Consider the following 16,070-nt stretch of genomic DNA (forward strand, 5'->3'; position numbering starts at 1 on the left):
TAATCAGGTTGGACACAGTCCCCGTCCCACAAGGAGCTCACAATGTCAATCCCCGTTTTGCAGATGAGGTAACTGAGCCACAGGGAAGCAAAGTGACTTGCCCCAGGTCACAAAGCAGACAAGTGGGACTAGGTCCCAGCCCGAGGCCCGACTCTCTGAATGACTGACCAGACTGCCCTCTGCCACCGAGGACCCTTGGCCTGGAGGCAAATAAAAACACAAGAATCACAAAAACCCACCAGAACCGCCGGTTATGGAAAGAATATTCAACGTGAACGTGGCTGCATCCGCCGCAGGACTGAGCCACAGCTGACGGCTAAGCCGACGCAGCCTTAAATATCAATATTACCATGAAGTGCAATGAAACAGTATGCTAGGCATTATGCACAACTTGGAAGGAGACACGCATATCTTACCATATTTTCCCCCAATAACAACAAAGTCAATAGAGAAGAGGGTAGTCAGTTGTATAGCTGATATTGTTTTCAGATGTTTCTGGCAAATGTTTGCTTTTTGAATGTAAACAAATCTGTTTTTAGTTTTAAAGATTTCTTCTGGCTTCGAGCAATACTTCAAGGAGGAAGTTAAAGAGGGGAGATGTGTAGTCTCGATCTTCAAAATCAATACGAAATAGATAAGAGGGACCTCGGGGGTTGGACAGTCTCACGGCCGAGGGGCCGTAATTAGGAAGAAAAAGGCTGTGCAACTTCTCTCGAAGCTCTGGAACAAATGGACCCAGCCTAGCAGACACCAGGGTCAAAGCCTAAACGTGACCTGTTTTTTTTTTCCTCAATTCTAGCCTAGTACCACTAAAGACAGCACCGACCAAACACTCTCAGATGACTTGGTGATTTCTCGTTTGGTCCAATTCAGTTTTGTTTTTTCCCTTCGGAAAAAGTGCTGGGAAGGCAGCGTGACCTCCTGGAAAGAGCACAGACCTGGGCGCCAGAGGCCCTGGGTTCTAATCCTGGCTCTGTCACGTTCCTGCTCTGTGGTCTCGAGCAAGTCACTTCACTTTTCCGTGCCTCAGTTATCGCAGTTGTACAATGAGGAATAAGACTGTGAGGCCCACGTGGGACCCGGAATCTGTTCAACCGGATTAGATTGTACACCAAAACAATACCAGTCTACGTTGCTGGCCACCGGCTCTCCGTGCTGGGAGAATCGTGCTGGAAATATTGTGATGGGGCACCAGTGCAGCCCCTGCGGCCATTCCCCGGGCAGGGCCGACTCCGCATGCCACCTGCCACCTTAGGGCTGATCTCCGGGTCCACCAGACAGCCAGAGGAGGAAGAAAGCTCTGCTTCTGCTCATCCCTGGGCACGAAGCGCATCCCTCCTCCCAACCGCCCTGCCACCATTAACCTCGAAGGCCATACCTGGTCCAGGCAGTTGGTGCGCAGGTATTGCAGTGCCTGTTGTATACTCTGAGGAAGGGGCTGGCCTGTCCTCTGGACGTGAACTATGAGAGGAACGCCAAACACATTCTTGTCCCTGTAATCGGGAACTTTGATCCTCTTCATGAACTTTGGCACCGCCCTAAAGAACCCAACGAGAGCAATCACACAGAGCAGGGTACAAATTTCCACATTGTCCTTGCTGGCGAGTTCTGGGGCTTACTGGAGGGGCCAGGTCTCACCAACTCTTTTGTCCTCTCCCAAGGGCTAAATATTCAATCAGTGGCATTTTTTGAGCACTTTTTATGTGCAGGGCACTGTACTAAGCACTTGGGAGAGTACAAATCAACAGAAGTAGCAGATACATTCATAACTTGTCCTTAACAAGCTTTCAGTCTAGAGTACAGTGCTCTGCATACAGTAAACATTCAATAAATACCACTGATGGATAAACTGATTTTAGGGAGTTTGGGTGGGATTCCAGTTTTCTCTCCTTGGGGAGAGGGAACGTGTCTCAGGCTTCTGCTGTGCTTTCCCAAGCACTCGGTATAGGGCATTGCACCAACTGGGTGCTAAATTAAATACCCTCCTCACTACGGCTTCTCGCCTAACGAATAAGTATCATGGCCTTGACATCATCATCATCATCATCAGTCGTATTTATTTTTTGCAGATGTCCTCTAGTTAGGAAAATGTACCTCAATCAAAGAGGCCAAAAGTCACACTGCTTTAAAATGCTCGACAAAAACCCTCAAGTGGGAAAGCCTGAGAGAAAATCTGGGTGGATGGGGTGCTTATTTCTCATGTAGCTCTGAGATGTTTCTGTCTTCTGTTTTAGTATTTCTTGCGTGGCTCAGTGGAAAGAGCCCGGGCTTTGGAGTCAGAGGTCATGGGTTCAAATCCCGGCTCCACCACTTGTCAGCTGTGTGACTTTAGGCAAGTTACTTGACTTCTCTGTGCCTCAGTTCCCTCATCTGTAAAATGGGGATTAAGTCTGTGAGCCCCACGTGGGACAACCTAATCACTTTGTAGCCTCCCCAGCGCTTAGAACAGTGCTTTGCACATAGTAAGCGCTTAATAAATGCCATCATTATTATTATTATTCTTGGGCCGGTATCATCAGCAATAAAGCACAGTTCCGTTTTTTCAAATAAATGGTAAGACATTTCCATCCCCAAAGCCCGTTGACTCATCAATGTCATTACTCTACTTTTTTGGCTTTCCAATCCTATACACCCACCCTGGAAAAGCTGACAAGCAACTGTAATGGATGTTTTGGATATTTTAGGTACGTAACAAATGAAAGTGACTATATGGACATTAACGAGAGTTGAGCCCGTATAGAACAGTTTTGGAGATTACCTACGATTCGTCGAAGCAAGAGCCATTCAACAAGGGTACTTATTGTACATATTTTCACTCCCCAGTGAAATAAAAATAAAGCACCCATCTTTAAATTCACCAATTAAAGTGATGAACTACTGCCACAAACCAAGCACTTGTAATACAAGTCCAAGATGTTCCTTCAAACTGCTAGGCTGATATTTTGGCAAATTTAAGAAGTGGCATGGCCTAGTGGAAAGAACATGGGGCCGGGAGTCAGAGGACCTGGGTTCTAATCCCGGCTCCGCCACTTGTCTGCTGGGTGACCTTGGGTAAAGTCCCTTCACTTTTCCATGCCTCGGTGACCTCATGACCTCATCTGCAAAATGGGGGTTAAGACCATGAGCCCCACGTGGGACATTGACTGTGTCCAACCCGAGTATCTCGTATCTATCCTGGCGCTTAGCACAGTGCCTGGCACGAACAGAGCTCTTAATGAATACCGTATTTAAAAATATTTATATTTTTAATTCCTCTCATCATCAGTCACATAATTTATTGGGGCCTACTGTGCCCAGAGTATGGGATTGGGCCTTGTCCCAGCCTGACCATCCACCTTTCCATCCTCTTTTTTTGCCTTCTACCTATAATTATTTTGTGCCTGTCTCTCAGCTACTAGAAAGTAAGCTCCTGGCAGAGGGGATCGAATTTTAAAATTCCCGGGTACTCTCCTAATCCCTCAGTACAGTGCTCTGCCCCCAGTAATAATAATAATGATAATAATAATAATAATGATGGCATTTGTTAAGCACTTACTATGTGCCAAGCACTGCTCGAAGCGCTGGGGGGATACAAGGTGATCAGGTTGTCCCTCGTGGGGCTCACAGTCTTAATCCCCATTTTTACAGGTGAGGGAACTGAGGCTCAGAGAAGTTAAGTGACTTGCCCACGGTCACACAGCGGACATGTGGCAGAGCCGGGATTAGAACCCATGACCTCCGACTCCCAAGCCGGTGCTCCTTCCACTGAGCCACGCCAATCGATACTATTAATGGATGGATTCATTCGCCTTTTCATCATCACCAATCGTATTTATTGAGCGCTTACTGTGTGCAGAGCACTGTACTAAGCGCTTGGGAAGCACAAGCTGGCAACATATTCCTTTCCTGGACTTTGACTACTGTTCCTCCTGCCCCCACGACAGAGGAGTGCTCGCTCCAGTCGCTAGTTCCCCGGAGTCCAGGCCTGAACTGTGGACTGTGAAGTCAAACCCAGCTGGACCACGGGAGTAGAAATAGCCTCCGGGAGAGAAGGCGGAGCGACTGTGGGGACTTCGGGATGCAGCAAATAAATGCCATCGATCAGTGGCATTATTTAGTGAGCACTCACTGTGTACAGAGCGCTGCGCTGAGCGCTCAGGAAGTTACAACGGAGTTGGGGGAATACAGTCCCGGCCGCCAAGACTTCCCAAACCACCCCGCAAACCGAGAAAGTCACTGGCTCCTTCGCGGGGCTACTTCTGCCGGGAACTCACCAGGTCCAGCCGTGCTTGTTGGACAGAGAGTTCTTCTCCATGATGGCGGTCAGGCGAAGAAGGGAGAATCTCTGCAGCAGATTCAGCTGGCCGGCGGTCTGGTCGCTGATGCGCGGGGACGCGATGGCGTAAGCGGGCAGGCGGGCGATGTGGAAACTGTTCCAGCGCGACCGCCTAGAGCAGGAGCCCACAAGAGCGCGTTAGAAAACCGAGCCGCTCCCGTACCCCGCCTGTTTGTCAGTCGCGGCACGTTACGGTGTTTGCGGAGTTAAACAAACTGCTGAAAATGAAATGCAGCCGGAGATGAACCGGGGTTCGGGCTGAACGGTCGGAAACGCTTCTTGACAATCCAATCAGTTAAACCGAGTCAGAATTTCACCGGAGGGTGGACTGTGGGGTGAGTCTCGGGAGGTCTTGAAGGGTCGATTAGGCAGTCGTTTTAAAGGGATCGGGTTGAAGAAATCGAGGGCTGGGGGTGGGAATCCAAGTCAGTTCTAATTCAATTTCAATTCCAATATTCCTGCCCTGAGACCGGGAGGAAAAGGGAGGGAAGAAAGGGGAGATGGGGACTGGGGGGGAGGTCCCCCAACCCCCTGGGGGAAGCTGGAGGGCTTGACGTCGCTCCCCATTCCCCCCTTCAATCCTCACGTGTCTCCCTCCTCTCCAAGTGTTTAGTATAGTGTACTGCTCACAGAAAACAAACTGTAAGCCCGGTGTGGGCACAAATCGTCTCTCTTCATTGCTGAATTGTACTTTCCAAGCACTCAGTACAGTGCTCTGCACACAGTAAGCGCTCAATAAATACAACTGAATGAATGAATGGAAGGAGGAGGCAAGGGGGAGAGAGAGACACCCTCCACTTCCATTTCCTTGGGTCTTTGGACATGGGATGCCACGTTACTATTTCCCAACCTGCCCTTCAAACCGAGACCAAAGACACGAGGAGGTGATGTGGAAGTCTGAAGGTTCCTGTTCCCGTTCAGAGAAAGCTTGCTACGGTTATTTTTTTTTGTCCTCTAATGGTATTTGATAAGTGCTTACTATGTGCCAGGCACTGTACGCAGTACTGGGGTAGACAGAAACTAATCGGGTTAGACAAAGTCAGTGTCCCACTTGGGGCTTGCCGTCTTAATCCCCACTTAGATGAGGCAACTGAGGCCCAGAGAAGTTAAGTGATTTGCCCAAGGTCACACAGCCGACAAGTGGCAGAGCCGGGGTTAGGACTCAGATCCTTCTGACTCTCAGGCCCGGGCTCCATCCGGGATTAATCCATCCTAGGATTAAGACTGTGAACCCTATGTGGGACAGGGACTCTGTTTAACCCAATTACCTCCTATCTACCCCAGCTCTTAGTATGGTGCCTGGCACATAATTAAAAAAAAAAAAATAATAATAATGGCATTTTATTAAGTGCTTACTATGTGCAAAGCACTGTTCTAAGCACTGGGGAGGCTACAGAGTGATCAGGTTGTCCCACGGGGGGCTCACAGTCTTAATCCCCATTTGACAGATGAGGTAACAGGCCCAGAGAAGTGAAGTGACTTGCCCAAAGTCACACAGCTGACAACTGGTGGAGCCGGGGTTTGAACCGCTGACCTCTGACTTCAAAGCCCGTGCTCTTTCCACTGAGCCACGCTGCTTCTCCTAGTAAGTGCTTAACAAACACCACAGTTAGTATCATTATTATTATTACAACCATGGTGCTTCCGCTCTCTGTTATTTGCTCTCTCATATCTTGAGGACGCCTTAAGCAAGAGATGAGGGATTAACCCCAACCAAAGAAATGCAGCAGGAATTAGTCTATTCAAACCTTCTTTTTCTTACCTATGAACCTTTTTTCCAGATTGTGAGCCCCCGGCCCCGAGGGATGGCAACCGAATCTAATTTCCGCCTGTGTTTTCTTTCCCAGAGCGGAGTCCAGTCCTCTGTACACAGCAGGTGCTCAATAACTGCTATTGCAACTACTATTACTACCTTTCCCCAAATAGCATATGAGACAATAACAATATAATAACGATAGCATCTTTTTTAGACTGTGAGCCCACTGCTGGGTAGGGACTGTCTCTCTATGTTGCCAACTTGTACTTCCCAAGCGCTTAGTACAGTGCTCTGCACACAGTAAGCGCTCAATGAATACGATTGATGATGATGATGATGATGATAGCATCTATGAAGTAGTCCCTATGGGGCAAGCACTGGGGTAGATAAGAGATGATCGGAGAGGGCTTGGGTTCTAGGAGGGAGGGAAGAAGGGGCAGGCGTGAGCCAGCGCGGTCAGGTGACTTGCCCGAGGCCACCCAGCAGGGCCACGGGCCCGCCGTATCCGGCTACCGACCTGTTGGGGCGGGTGAGCGATGCCCCGACTCCAGAATCGCGCCTCTCCCTGACTCCGGTCACCTCCGACTCGTTCAGGGAGGCTCCGTCTCTCTCCACGTCGCTGGGCGTCGTCCGACCGTCGGACACCGAGTTCCCCTCGAAATCCAAAGCGATGGGGTGGAGGGTCGGGCCGCCCTCCCCCATCGCCTTGGCTCTGTCCTGGAGCTCGGGCAGCAGCCTCTTGGGCCAGCAGTCCACCGCCTCCGGCTGCCCGCCCATGTGCTGCAGGATCTCGTCCACGGGCGGGAACAGCTCGTCCCGCTCCAGGTCCAGGAGGTCGCCGGTGCTGGCGCACAGGTGGGAGCCGGGCACGTTGTCGTAGACGCTGAGCCTGCTCCCCCGGGGGCAGGGAGCCAGGAGCCCGGGTTCCCGGCGGCCGGGACCCTGCCGCTTGCCCAGGGAGATGCTGCCCGTCCTCCAGTTGACGGCGCCGCCGGGGTCGGCCGGGGAAAGGCTCTCGATGGACAGGGCCTTGGGGAAGGTTCCGGGTTTGTGGTCCTTGGGCACGAGCACCACCAAGTCGTCCTGCGAGTGAAAATCGCCGCCCCGACTCTGCTCGCTCAGCTGCTGCAGGGTGGTCCCCACCAGCTCCTCCAGGCCTTCAAAGTACATGCCCCCGCGCTTCCCGGCCTCGTGGCACCTGCGCTCCTTCAGACCCGGGGTGCTGCCGCTGCTCTCGCCGCTGCTGCCGCCGCCGTTCTCCGAATGGTTGCGGTCGCAGCCGGGCTGGGGAGAAGCGGAGGGGCCCCCGGGGGCCGCCCCGCGCAGCTCCCCGTTGGCCAGCTGCACGCAGTGCAGGGACTTTAAGGCCTCCGACTCCTGCTGAAGGACCGGCCCGCTGATGACCACGCCGCCCGCCCGCCCGGGCCCGCGGGGCTTGTCGGGGGTCCCCCAGGCCCGCAGCGTTTCCATCCGCTTCAGGAAAGTCTTGGTTCTGGCCCGCGCCGACTTGTCGTTCTTCGTGGCGTCTCCGGGGGCCGGCGGGACGCCACCGGCCGACTCCGGCCCGGCGCCGGCCCCCGTGCCGCCCCGGTCCGAGGCCTCCCGGCCGGCGCCGCCAGCCTGGCCGCGCCCGTCGCTCCCTCCGCTGCTCTCGCTGTGGATGGAGGAGACCTCCGGCTCGCTCAGGTCCGTCACCACGCTCTCGCTGCTCGTCGTGGTTCTCATCTTAGCGTCCCCCAGCGAGCCATGGCGGTCCGAGTCGCGGAACAGCGAGTCCGGGTCGTCCACGCGAGACCACCTCCTGCTGCTCCTCTGAAACGTCCATTTGCTGCTGATGCATAGGTCCTCTTCGTCGGAGTCGTCACTCTGAAAAACACAACGCCGGGCACTCATCGCTGTTCCGGGGGGCCCAGCCCCGGGGAGGGAATCTACCGGGCACCTCCTGGGGCCGGCGCACTGGACCGGGCGCTCCGCACAGGCCCGCAGACCCAAGGGACACCTGCCCAGCCCACGAGGAACTTGCACTCTGACGGGGAAAACCCGCCTGACACAGAAATCACGTCAGAATCGGCAATAGGATCGGCAATCAAACAGAAACATTCTCTGGTGACGGGTACGGGTACCCGCCTGAGCACTCTAGGGTTGATGGAAATTCATTCATTCATATTTATTGAGCGCTTATTGTGTGGAGAGCACTGTACTGAGCGCTTGGGAACGAATCAGGGATGGTCTGTTGGAGGACGTGGATTTGGGGAGGGTCGGTGGGGAGGGAAGGGACTCTGGGCCGGGGGAAAGTGCGAGCGAGGGGACTGAGGCGGGATGGCGGAGGGTGAAGGACCAGTTTGGAAGGCCATATGGGGAGGGATGAAGAGTCACCTTTGGAATAAGTAAAATCTGAAATACACAGATGAGTACAGGATAGGCAGCTAGCCGGAGGTCGAGTCATTCCATTCACCTTTGACTGCCAAGGAAGAGAATCTCTGATTTCTGAACAGCTTAACCGACGGTTGGACAAATAGCTGAAATTCTCCACTGGATTTCTTTTGACTCAAAGAATAAAAAACTGAACCTCAGTTTCACTCTGAAGAGATGCTTCTCTACAGTTGTTTAGATATTATGTTGCTCCGTGCAACCGACTCATGTACTCGAGTCAAAAATAGCTAAGAGACAAAAATATCCTGTTTAGAGCAAGAGGAGTGAAAGGTCTAACTCTGGCCTGGATGACTTCCACAAACCCCAGTTTGACGGTGAAGAACTAAAACCTCAACTCGATCTTGCCTGGGTTAGCTGGCTATGCGGGCCGCTTTTGAGCCCTTGCCGATTTCACCACCGTCATTATGGAGAGAAAAGCGATATTAAGAAAGGCAGAGACATCACCTTTCAAAGACATGTGCTTGTGACAACCACACAAGCAATGTAATGTGTCACTCAATGGGTAATCAAGTAACACTTGCTAATTGAAATCCTGTCTTCATCTATTTTAGTCTTTCTCTTTCCTGCCTCAACATTCTCCAGAGTTAAAAAAAGAGGAATGACTTCACACACCGACACGGTGCCGAGACAATTTTAATTCTGGAGAATGCCGAGGAAGGAAAAACGACCATTCATTACCTAGTTCCATGTTCCCCCAAGGGTAAGGGAAGGTCTGGTCCTTGCGTATGGGCCGCTAGTAGTAGTACTACGAGTAGTAGAAGTGGTAATAGTTACTAATGGAGCTTTTGGATGCCACTCAAGACGGTGGCATCCCAGAAAAGGAAAGCATTAGAAAAACTGTTCTGGAAAACCGCCCCATGGCACCAGTGGAGAGAGACCCAAGATGATGGCAAGTGTGCGATAAAATAGCATCAGCTGATAAGAGACTCGTGAAATAGTCAAGCAAATAGTCTCAAGGGCACCCAATTTGGAATGGGAAAAGCCCGGGCTTGGGACTCAGAGGTCATGGGTTCAAATCCCAGCTCCGCCACTTGATAGCTGTGTGACTTTGGGCAAGTCACTTAACTTCTCTGTGCCTCGGTTACCTCATCTGTAAAATGAGGATTAAGACTGTGAGCCCCACGCGGGACAACCTGATCACCTTGTATCCTCCTCAGCGCTTAGAACAGTGCTTTGCACATAGTAAGTGCTTAACAAATGCCATCATTATTATTATTATTACCCTGCTTTCGTACACATTTCTAGGTACACCAGCAGTTCTCCCCATCTCTGAGCCCTCTCACCTCCTCCAGAACGCCTTCCCAGATTCACTTCCCTTCTCCCCAAGTCACACCCTCCCAACTCCCCACCGTAGCACTTTGGGGCCACCCGCACCTCCACTCTGTGGCCAGCGGCCACGGATTCACACTGTGCACGTCCCGGCCAGGGTGAGCTTGGCTGGAGTCAGAGACCATGGGAGTTGGGGGAGAGGGATGGTGTCAGGCCTGTCTTCTCCCTCACTTCCAAAGAGCCCGCTGAGCACCTCAGGGAGCTGTGAGGACAGATTCCAATCCTACAATTCCTCTGTCCTGGAGGAGGCCCCCGAGGCGGTGTCTACCCCCTTACCTTTTTCCTTTGGAAGTTCACATCGAGTTTCATTGAGGCACACTTGTTCAACGTGAACAGTCGTCTGAAAGAAAGCACAACGTGACAGTCAGTAGCACTGGGGAGACCCGACTCCAATTTCCAGCCTCAGAAACGGGCCTCCTCTTTGGTTGGGAGGGGAGCAGGACAATGGCAGCAGCTGCTCCTGGTGAGCACCTCCAATGGCATCCCCACCAGACCCTCGGCAAGGAAAACTGGCACGTGCCGTTTGACCACACCCCCTTCCCACGCACAACTTTCTCCCCTAATTGCAATTCCATCCCATTCCGGCAGGTCCACGATGCCGAAAGGACGTTCCCCAATTCCCCAACAGCGATCGAGCCGAGCCATGAAGTGTAAACACGTGGAACGGAAGGACCGAGAGGACACGGTTACCGTCCTGGGAGTGGTAACCTGCTCGATACCACAAAATCGTGGGCAGTCAGAAAAATGGAGTCAGTTCCAAACATTTTCGGAAGGCTCTAATAAGGGTATATTTCCTACAACGGGGGATTGTCCCGTCCTGAAGGGAAAGCGGGCAGAGTTGATGGACAGCACATCTATCAACCAACTGCTCTGCTTCCTCCTTAACATGGATGATCCTGGACGGGAGATGACTACCCCCAAAATGCAATGTTTCTGAATGGAAACAGCTTTTATGAGGCAAACGGTATTCATCAGCATATGAACAATCTGCACACTCTCATATACATAGCCAATTTGCGCACTTCTACACACAGACGCAATCCGCTCACTCTCCTACACACAAGCACAATACACACACTCCCATACAGACAAGCAAGGTCTATGCACTCATACACACGGGCATAATCCATACCCTCATACGTGCATGGTCCTCACACTCTCATCTACATAGCCGCACACTAACACACACATGTGCGCGCGCGCGCACACACACACACACACACACACACACACACAAACAACCATTTTCATTACACTTGGCTCACACTGCCCTTCCCCTTACAGCCCAGCTGCAGAAGCTCAGTTGGTAGGAAAGCCAGAAAAAGTCCTTAAAGTCCACAGTGGTGTGGATTTGGGTGGGAAGAAAGCATCCCGCTGTAGACTCCGAACTCTGCCACTGTGCTCAAAGCTTACTCTGGGGCTCTTTTGGCATTCCTGCTGCCATGGTATTCCATTCAAAGTTTGGCCCACATGCCCTCTAGTTCTCTCTGGCCTTTAAACTCTGGCACAGCAGAGAGCTGCCACACCAAGACAGCTGTGGCACAGACTGTGACCAGTGCCCGGCACAGAGCAGCAGGGACAAGGAAACTGAACAACCTCTCAGGGGTCCATGGCACAGAGAAGCTCGGCAGAGAGATGGGGGCTCGGAGGGTATTTCTGCAGTGATGGGTCTTGACACCGCGTGCTGGCTGGACCGCCGGCAGGGCGGGCCCTTCTGGATACAGTGGCCATGGTGTCGGACAAGACCGGCGGGAGAAACGGCGAGTATGCCCTGGCCCAGCCTCCGCCTCCTAGGAGAACTGGGATCATCGTATTTTCCCTGTCGGCTGCCCTGTTCCAGCCTACTCGAGACGATGGAAGCGCTGTAAAAACTGTCGGCAAGGTCCCTGCAGCCGGACCTCCACGCACACGCTGAATTTGAACCACGTATGGCTCGATTTGGACCACGAGGCAGCCGGCCTCCAGGCCTTCTCCAGCTGGCGATGAGCCAAAGGCAGGCAGGTGTTTCTCAGAATGGGCGGGGCACCCGGTTCCTATTCACCTTTCATTCATTCACTTATATTTATTGAGTGCTTACTGTTTGCAAAGCGCTATCCTAAGCACTTGGAAAGTACAATTCAGCAATAGAGACAACCCCTGCCCACACCAGGCTTACAGTGCCAAATGGGGAGGGGTAGCTCCATTTGGAACCACATCGAATCAACCGAGAGGACAATCTGTATGGTGGATGGGGCCCAGTGCCCAAAGGGCCTCGCGTGCTCATGTGAGCTCACTGTTGCGGAGTGACTGTCTCTACCGGTTGCCGAGTTGTACTTTCCAAGGGCTTAGTACAGTGCCCCACACAGTAAGCGCTCAGTAAATATTATCGAATGAATTGCAAATGGGAGAGTTGCCAATCAGAGTTGAAAAGACCCAAAACGGTGACTTTCCGGCCTACTCCCTCTTTGACGTCTATCCTATCCCAGTCCTCCTCCGCCCTCCTAAAATCCCTGTCCGCATTCTGCCCCCGGGCTCACACTCAAAAGCTGGCCCCTTTAGGTCAGAGCACTGTGCTAAGCACTCGGGACAGGACAATGGACGCCATGGCTCCAGGGGAGCCTCGGCCCCGAGAGTCTGGGCTGGACAGAAACCGAGGGAGGAACAGAAGGAATGCCTGCACTCACACATCAGGGAGAAGAGTTTCTGGGTTGACCCGCTGGTCAAAAACGCATTAGTGCCAGCTCCTGTCTATACGGGAATCAGAGGGAAGGGGGCTGGAATTGTACACCCGTTTTACCAATAAGGAAGCTGAGGCCCAGAGAGGTTAAGAGAGCTGCCTAAGGTCAAACAGCCGGTCGGTGGCCAGGTGGCCTAACTCTCAATTCCATGGTCTTTCCAAGAGACCATCGCTGCCAAGAGAAGTGAGGGAAAAAACCAATCAGGGACATTAAGGCATCTGGTAATTAAACCCCTGTCAGCCTGAACTTCTCACCTTTTGTCGACATGTCAGTGGCAGCAAGGTAGAAAGCCCTACTGGTCGGATAGCGTGCCAGGTGGGGTGCCTTTCCCCGCGGGGAGACGCAGGGTCTCCAAAGGTACCACCGTTACTGGCAGAAAGAGCAGAGACAAGAGAGGCAGGCAGAAGCTCCACTCATCTTCAGGCTCTTGCTCCTGCTGCAGCTGCAGGGCCATGGGAAAGGACTCTGTGCTGTGTTTGGGGGTATGTGTGTGTGTGTGTTGGGGGGGAGGGCCGTTACATAACTCACATTCTGGCAGGAGAGGCAGTTACATATATGCCAAATAAACAACCCTGGTATGTAATCCGGGGAGGGGCGGGCCTCTCCAACAGCCCTGTCAGGAGAGTCCTAGGGTATCTGGATCCCAAAGCAAGCCAAAAGCAGTCTGGTGAACCTAACGGGCTGTTGGCAGGCTGATGAGGGCTCCCCGGGTTTAGGAGTGGGCTCGTGGGCTTCCACGAGACTTCCCCTCTTCTGGCCAGTGGCCACAGGCTTGCTTGACAGCTTCTTTCGGCCGGCAAAAGCGGACTTTCTGGGAGGTGGGGTACTTTACGTGGTCTGCCCGCCACCTAAAGCTCAACATGTCGAAGACTGAGCTCCTTGTCTTCCCTCCCAAACCTTGTCCTCTCCCTGACTTTCCCATCTCTGTTGACGGCACTACCACCCTTCCCGTCTCACAAGCCCGCAACCTTGGTGTCATCCTCGACTCCGCTCTCTCATTCACCCCTCACATCCAAGCCGTCACCAAAACCTGCCGGTTTCAGCTCCGCAACATTGCCAAGATCCGCCCTTTCCTCTCCATCCAAACTGCTACCCTGCTCATTCAAGCTCTCATCCTACCCCATCTGGACTACTGCACCAGCCTTCTCTCTGATCTCCCATCCTCGTGTCTCTCTCCACTTCAATCCATACTTCATGCTGCTGCCCGGATTATCTTTGTCCAGAAACGCTCTGAGCATATTACTCCCCTCCTCAAAAATCTCCAGTGGCTACCAATCAATCTGCGCATCAGGCAGAAACTCCTCACCCTGGGCTTCAAGGCTGTCCATCACCTCGCCCCCTCCTACATCACCTCCCTTCTCTCCTTCTACTGCCCAGCCCGCAACCTCTGCTCCTCCGCCGCTGATCTCCTCACTGTACCTCGTTCTCGACTGTCCCGCCGTCGACCCCCAGCCCACGTCATCCCCCGGGCCTGGAATTCCCCCAATCCCTCTGCCCCTCCGCCAAGCTAGCTCTCTTCCTTCCTTCAAGGCCCTGCTGAGAGCTCACCTCCTCCAGGAGGCCTTCCCAGACTGAGCCCTTCATTCCTCTCCCCCTCGTCCCCCTCTCCATCCCCCCATCTTACCTCCTTCCCTTCCCCACAGCACCTGTACATATGTATATATGGTTGTACATATTTATTACTCTATTTATTTATTTATTTTACTTGTATATTTCTATCCTATTTATTTAATTTTGTTGGTATGTTTGGTTCTGTTCTCTGTCTCCCCCTTTTAGACTGTGAGCCCACTGTTGGGTAGGGACTGTCTCTATGTGTTGCCAATTTGTACTTCCCAAGCGCTTAGTACAGTGCTCTGCACATAGTAAGCGCTCAATAAATACGATTGATTGATTGATTGATTGATCTCCAAGAGACCCCAGTTTGAGGAAATGAGTGTTGAGGGTTTGGCAAGCCCCCGTGGGTGGTGCCATTCTGGAAACCGCTTCTGCCACCAGAAAACCTTCGGGATCTTGGTTTGCCAACAGTCGGGGCCTTTCTAGCTCCACCCTGGCGAGCACCAATTACCCGGCTAGCTGTGGTGCAGAATCGCCCACTGCCACCTTTGCCCCCGCTTTGAAAGCGGGGCTCACCGACCCGTCGAGAGACCCCCACAGTTGTACCCAGGGGCCTGCCTGACAGGGACTCCTTTGGAGATCCACATTCTTGGAAGGCTGAACACTCCTCATTCCACAGGTTGCTTTGCTTATGACTCAACTTGTTTTTTTTTTTACCTCACCACTGCTCTGGTTTGAGCCAACCGTATCTCCAGGCAGAAGGATAAAAACTTTTCTTTCAACTCTCAAACCACCCGGGCGATGGTGGTTTCAAGCTGACCAACAGCCTCTTGATATTCTCCCCATTACCAGCCCCACTAGAACAAATGTCCATATCTGTACACCCTGCCATTTCCCATATCTGTAATTTATTTTCATGTCTGTCTCCCCCTCCAGACTGTAAGCTCCAGCGGACCAGGACTGGGGAGACCCCATGCACCTGCAAAACAATTTAGAGCAGAAACAACTTGTTTTTCCCAGTCAAGGAATCTCTCTGACGAGAAGTTGCTCGATTTCAGAGAGTAGCTGCAACTGGAAATACTGAGTTTTACTTCAGTTATATTTCCCCAAGCGCTCAGTGCAGTACCGATGGTAGTATACCCACTAGGTACAATGCACTGAATAGTGCTTTTGGGAAAATACAAATACAACTCTGGCCACTAGGAACTTCTACTCTAAAGGGGGAAGCAGGGCAGGGTAGGGTACTCAGCAGGTGCTCAATAAAACCCATTACATTTACTAAAGAAGTCTGCGAAAGTGAGAGAGGGTGAGGAGGCTGCATACCCCTTCGACAGCTCGCTCTCACTAGGACTAGGATGGCCAAACCCAGAATCCATCAATCAGAACACAGAACAGTTCAATCTTGTCTTCCTCACAGTACACTTTTTTTAAAAAAAAAAACAAACTAAAAATAATGGCCCTTACTATGTGCCAACCACTGTGCTAAGCGCTGAGGTATTTACAGATTGATCAGGTTGGATACAGTCCATGTCCCACATGGGTCTCTCAGTCTCAATCCCCATTTTACAGATGAGGTAACCAAGACATAGAGAAGTGGCTTGCCCAGGGTCACACTTTCATTATAGGCAGGGAATGTTTCTATCAACTCTATTGTACTGTACTCTCCCAAGCGCTTAGTACACAGTACGGGCTCATTAAAAACCAACGACTGACTGATTGATATAGACCTGTCCACCGATCACTTAATGATCAAACATACTGTCCTCAACAACTTCCACTGGTTGGATGATTGATCAAACAACTAATCTGCCACCACCCTGGAGAGCATGAAATTCTAAGAAGCAACCCTAAGAACAAATCTAGCTAAATAAATGTCATTTTATAGGCGTGACACAAAGGGGAAAAAGGGGAGAACGTGATCCATCTCAGCATCCACATACCACAGAAATCAAGGCTTAGTCGAATG

At 52.0% G+C, this 16,070-nt stretch overlaps 1 protein-coding gene across 4 annotated transcripts in view; it reads right to left on the reverse strand.

Annotated features, from left to right (window-relative positions):
- STARD13 (StAR related lipid transfer domain containing 13) overlaps positions 1–16,070 on the reverse strand; it is a 326,179-nt gene that overhangs the window by 13,639 nt on the left and 296,470 nt on the right. For all 4 annotated transcript variants that reach the window (XM_038761765.1, XM_038761766.1, XM_038761767.1 and 1 more), the window contains 4 exons: positions 10,110–10,173; positions 6,589–7,937; positions 4,254–4,427; positions 1,379–1,538 (listed from right to left, as the gene is read on the reverse strand). In XM_038761765.1, coding sequence (XP_038617693.1) covers positions 1,379–1,538; positions 4,254–4,427; positions 6,589–7,937; positions 10,110–10,173 — 1,747 coding nt within the window. The remainder of the gene's footprint in view (positions 1–1,378; positions 1,539–4,253; positions 4,428–6,588; positions 7,938–10,109; positions 10,174–16,070) is intronic.

The sequence above is a fragment of the Tachyglossus aculeatus genome, chromosome 20 (assembly GCF_015852505.1).
Source record: "Tachyglossus aculeatus isolate mTacAcu1 chromosome 20, mTacAcu1.pri, whole genome shotgun sequence".
Classification (NCBI taxonomy): domain Eukaryota; kingdom Metazoa; phylum Chordata; class Mammalia; order Monotremata; family Tachyglossidae; genus Tachyglossus; species Tachyglossus aculeatus.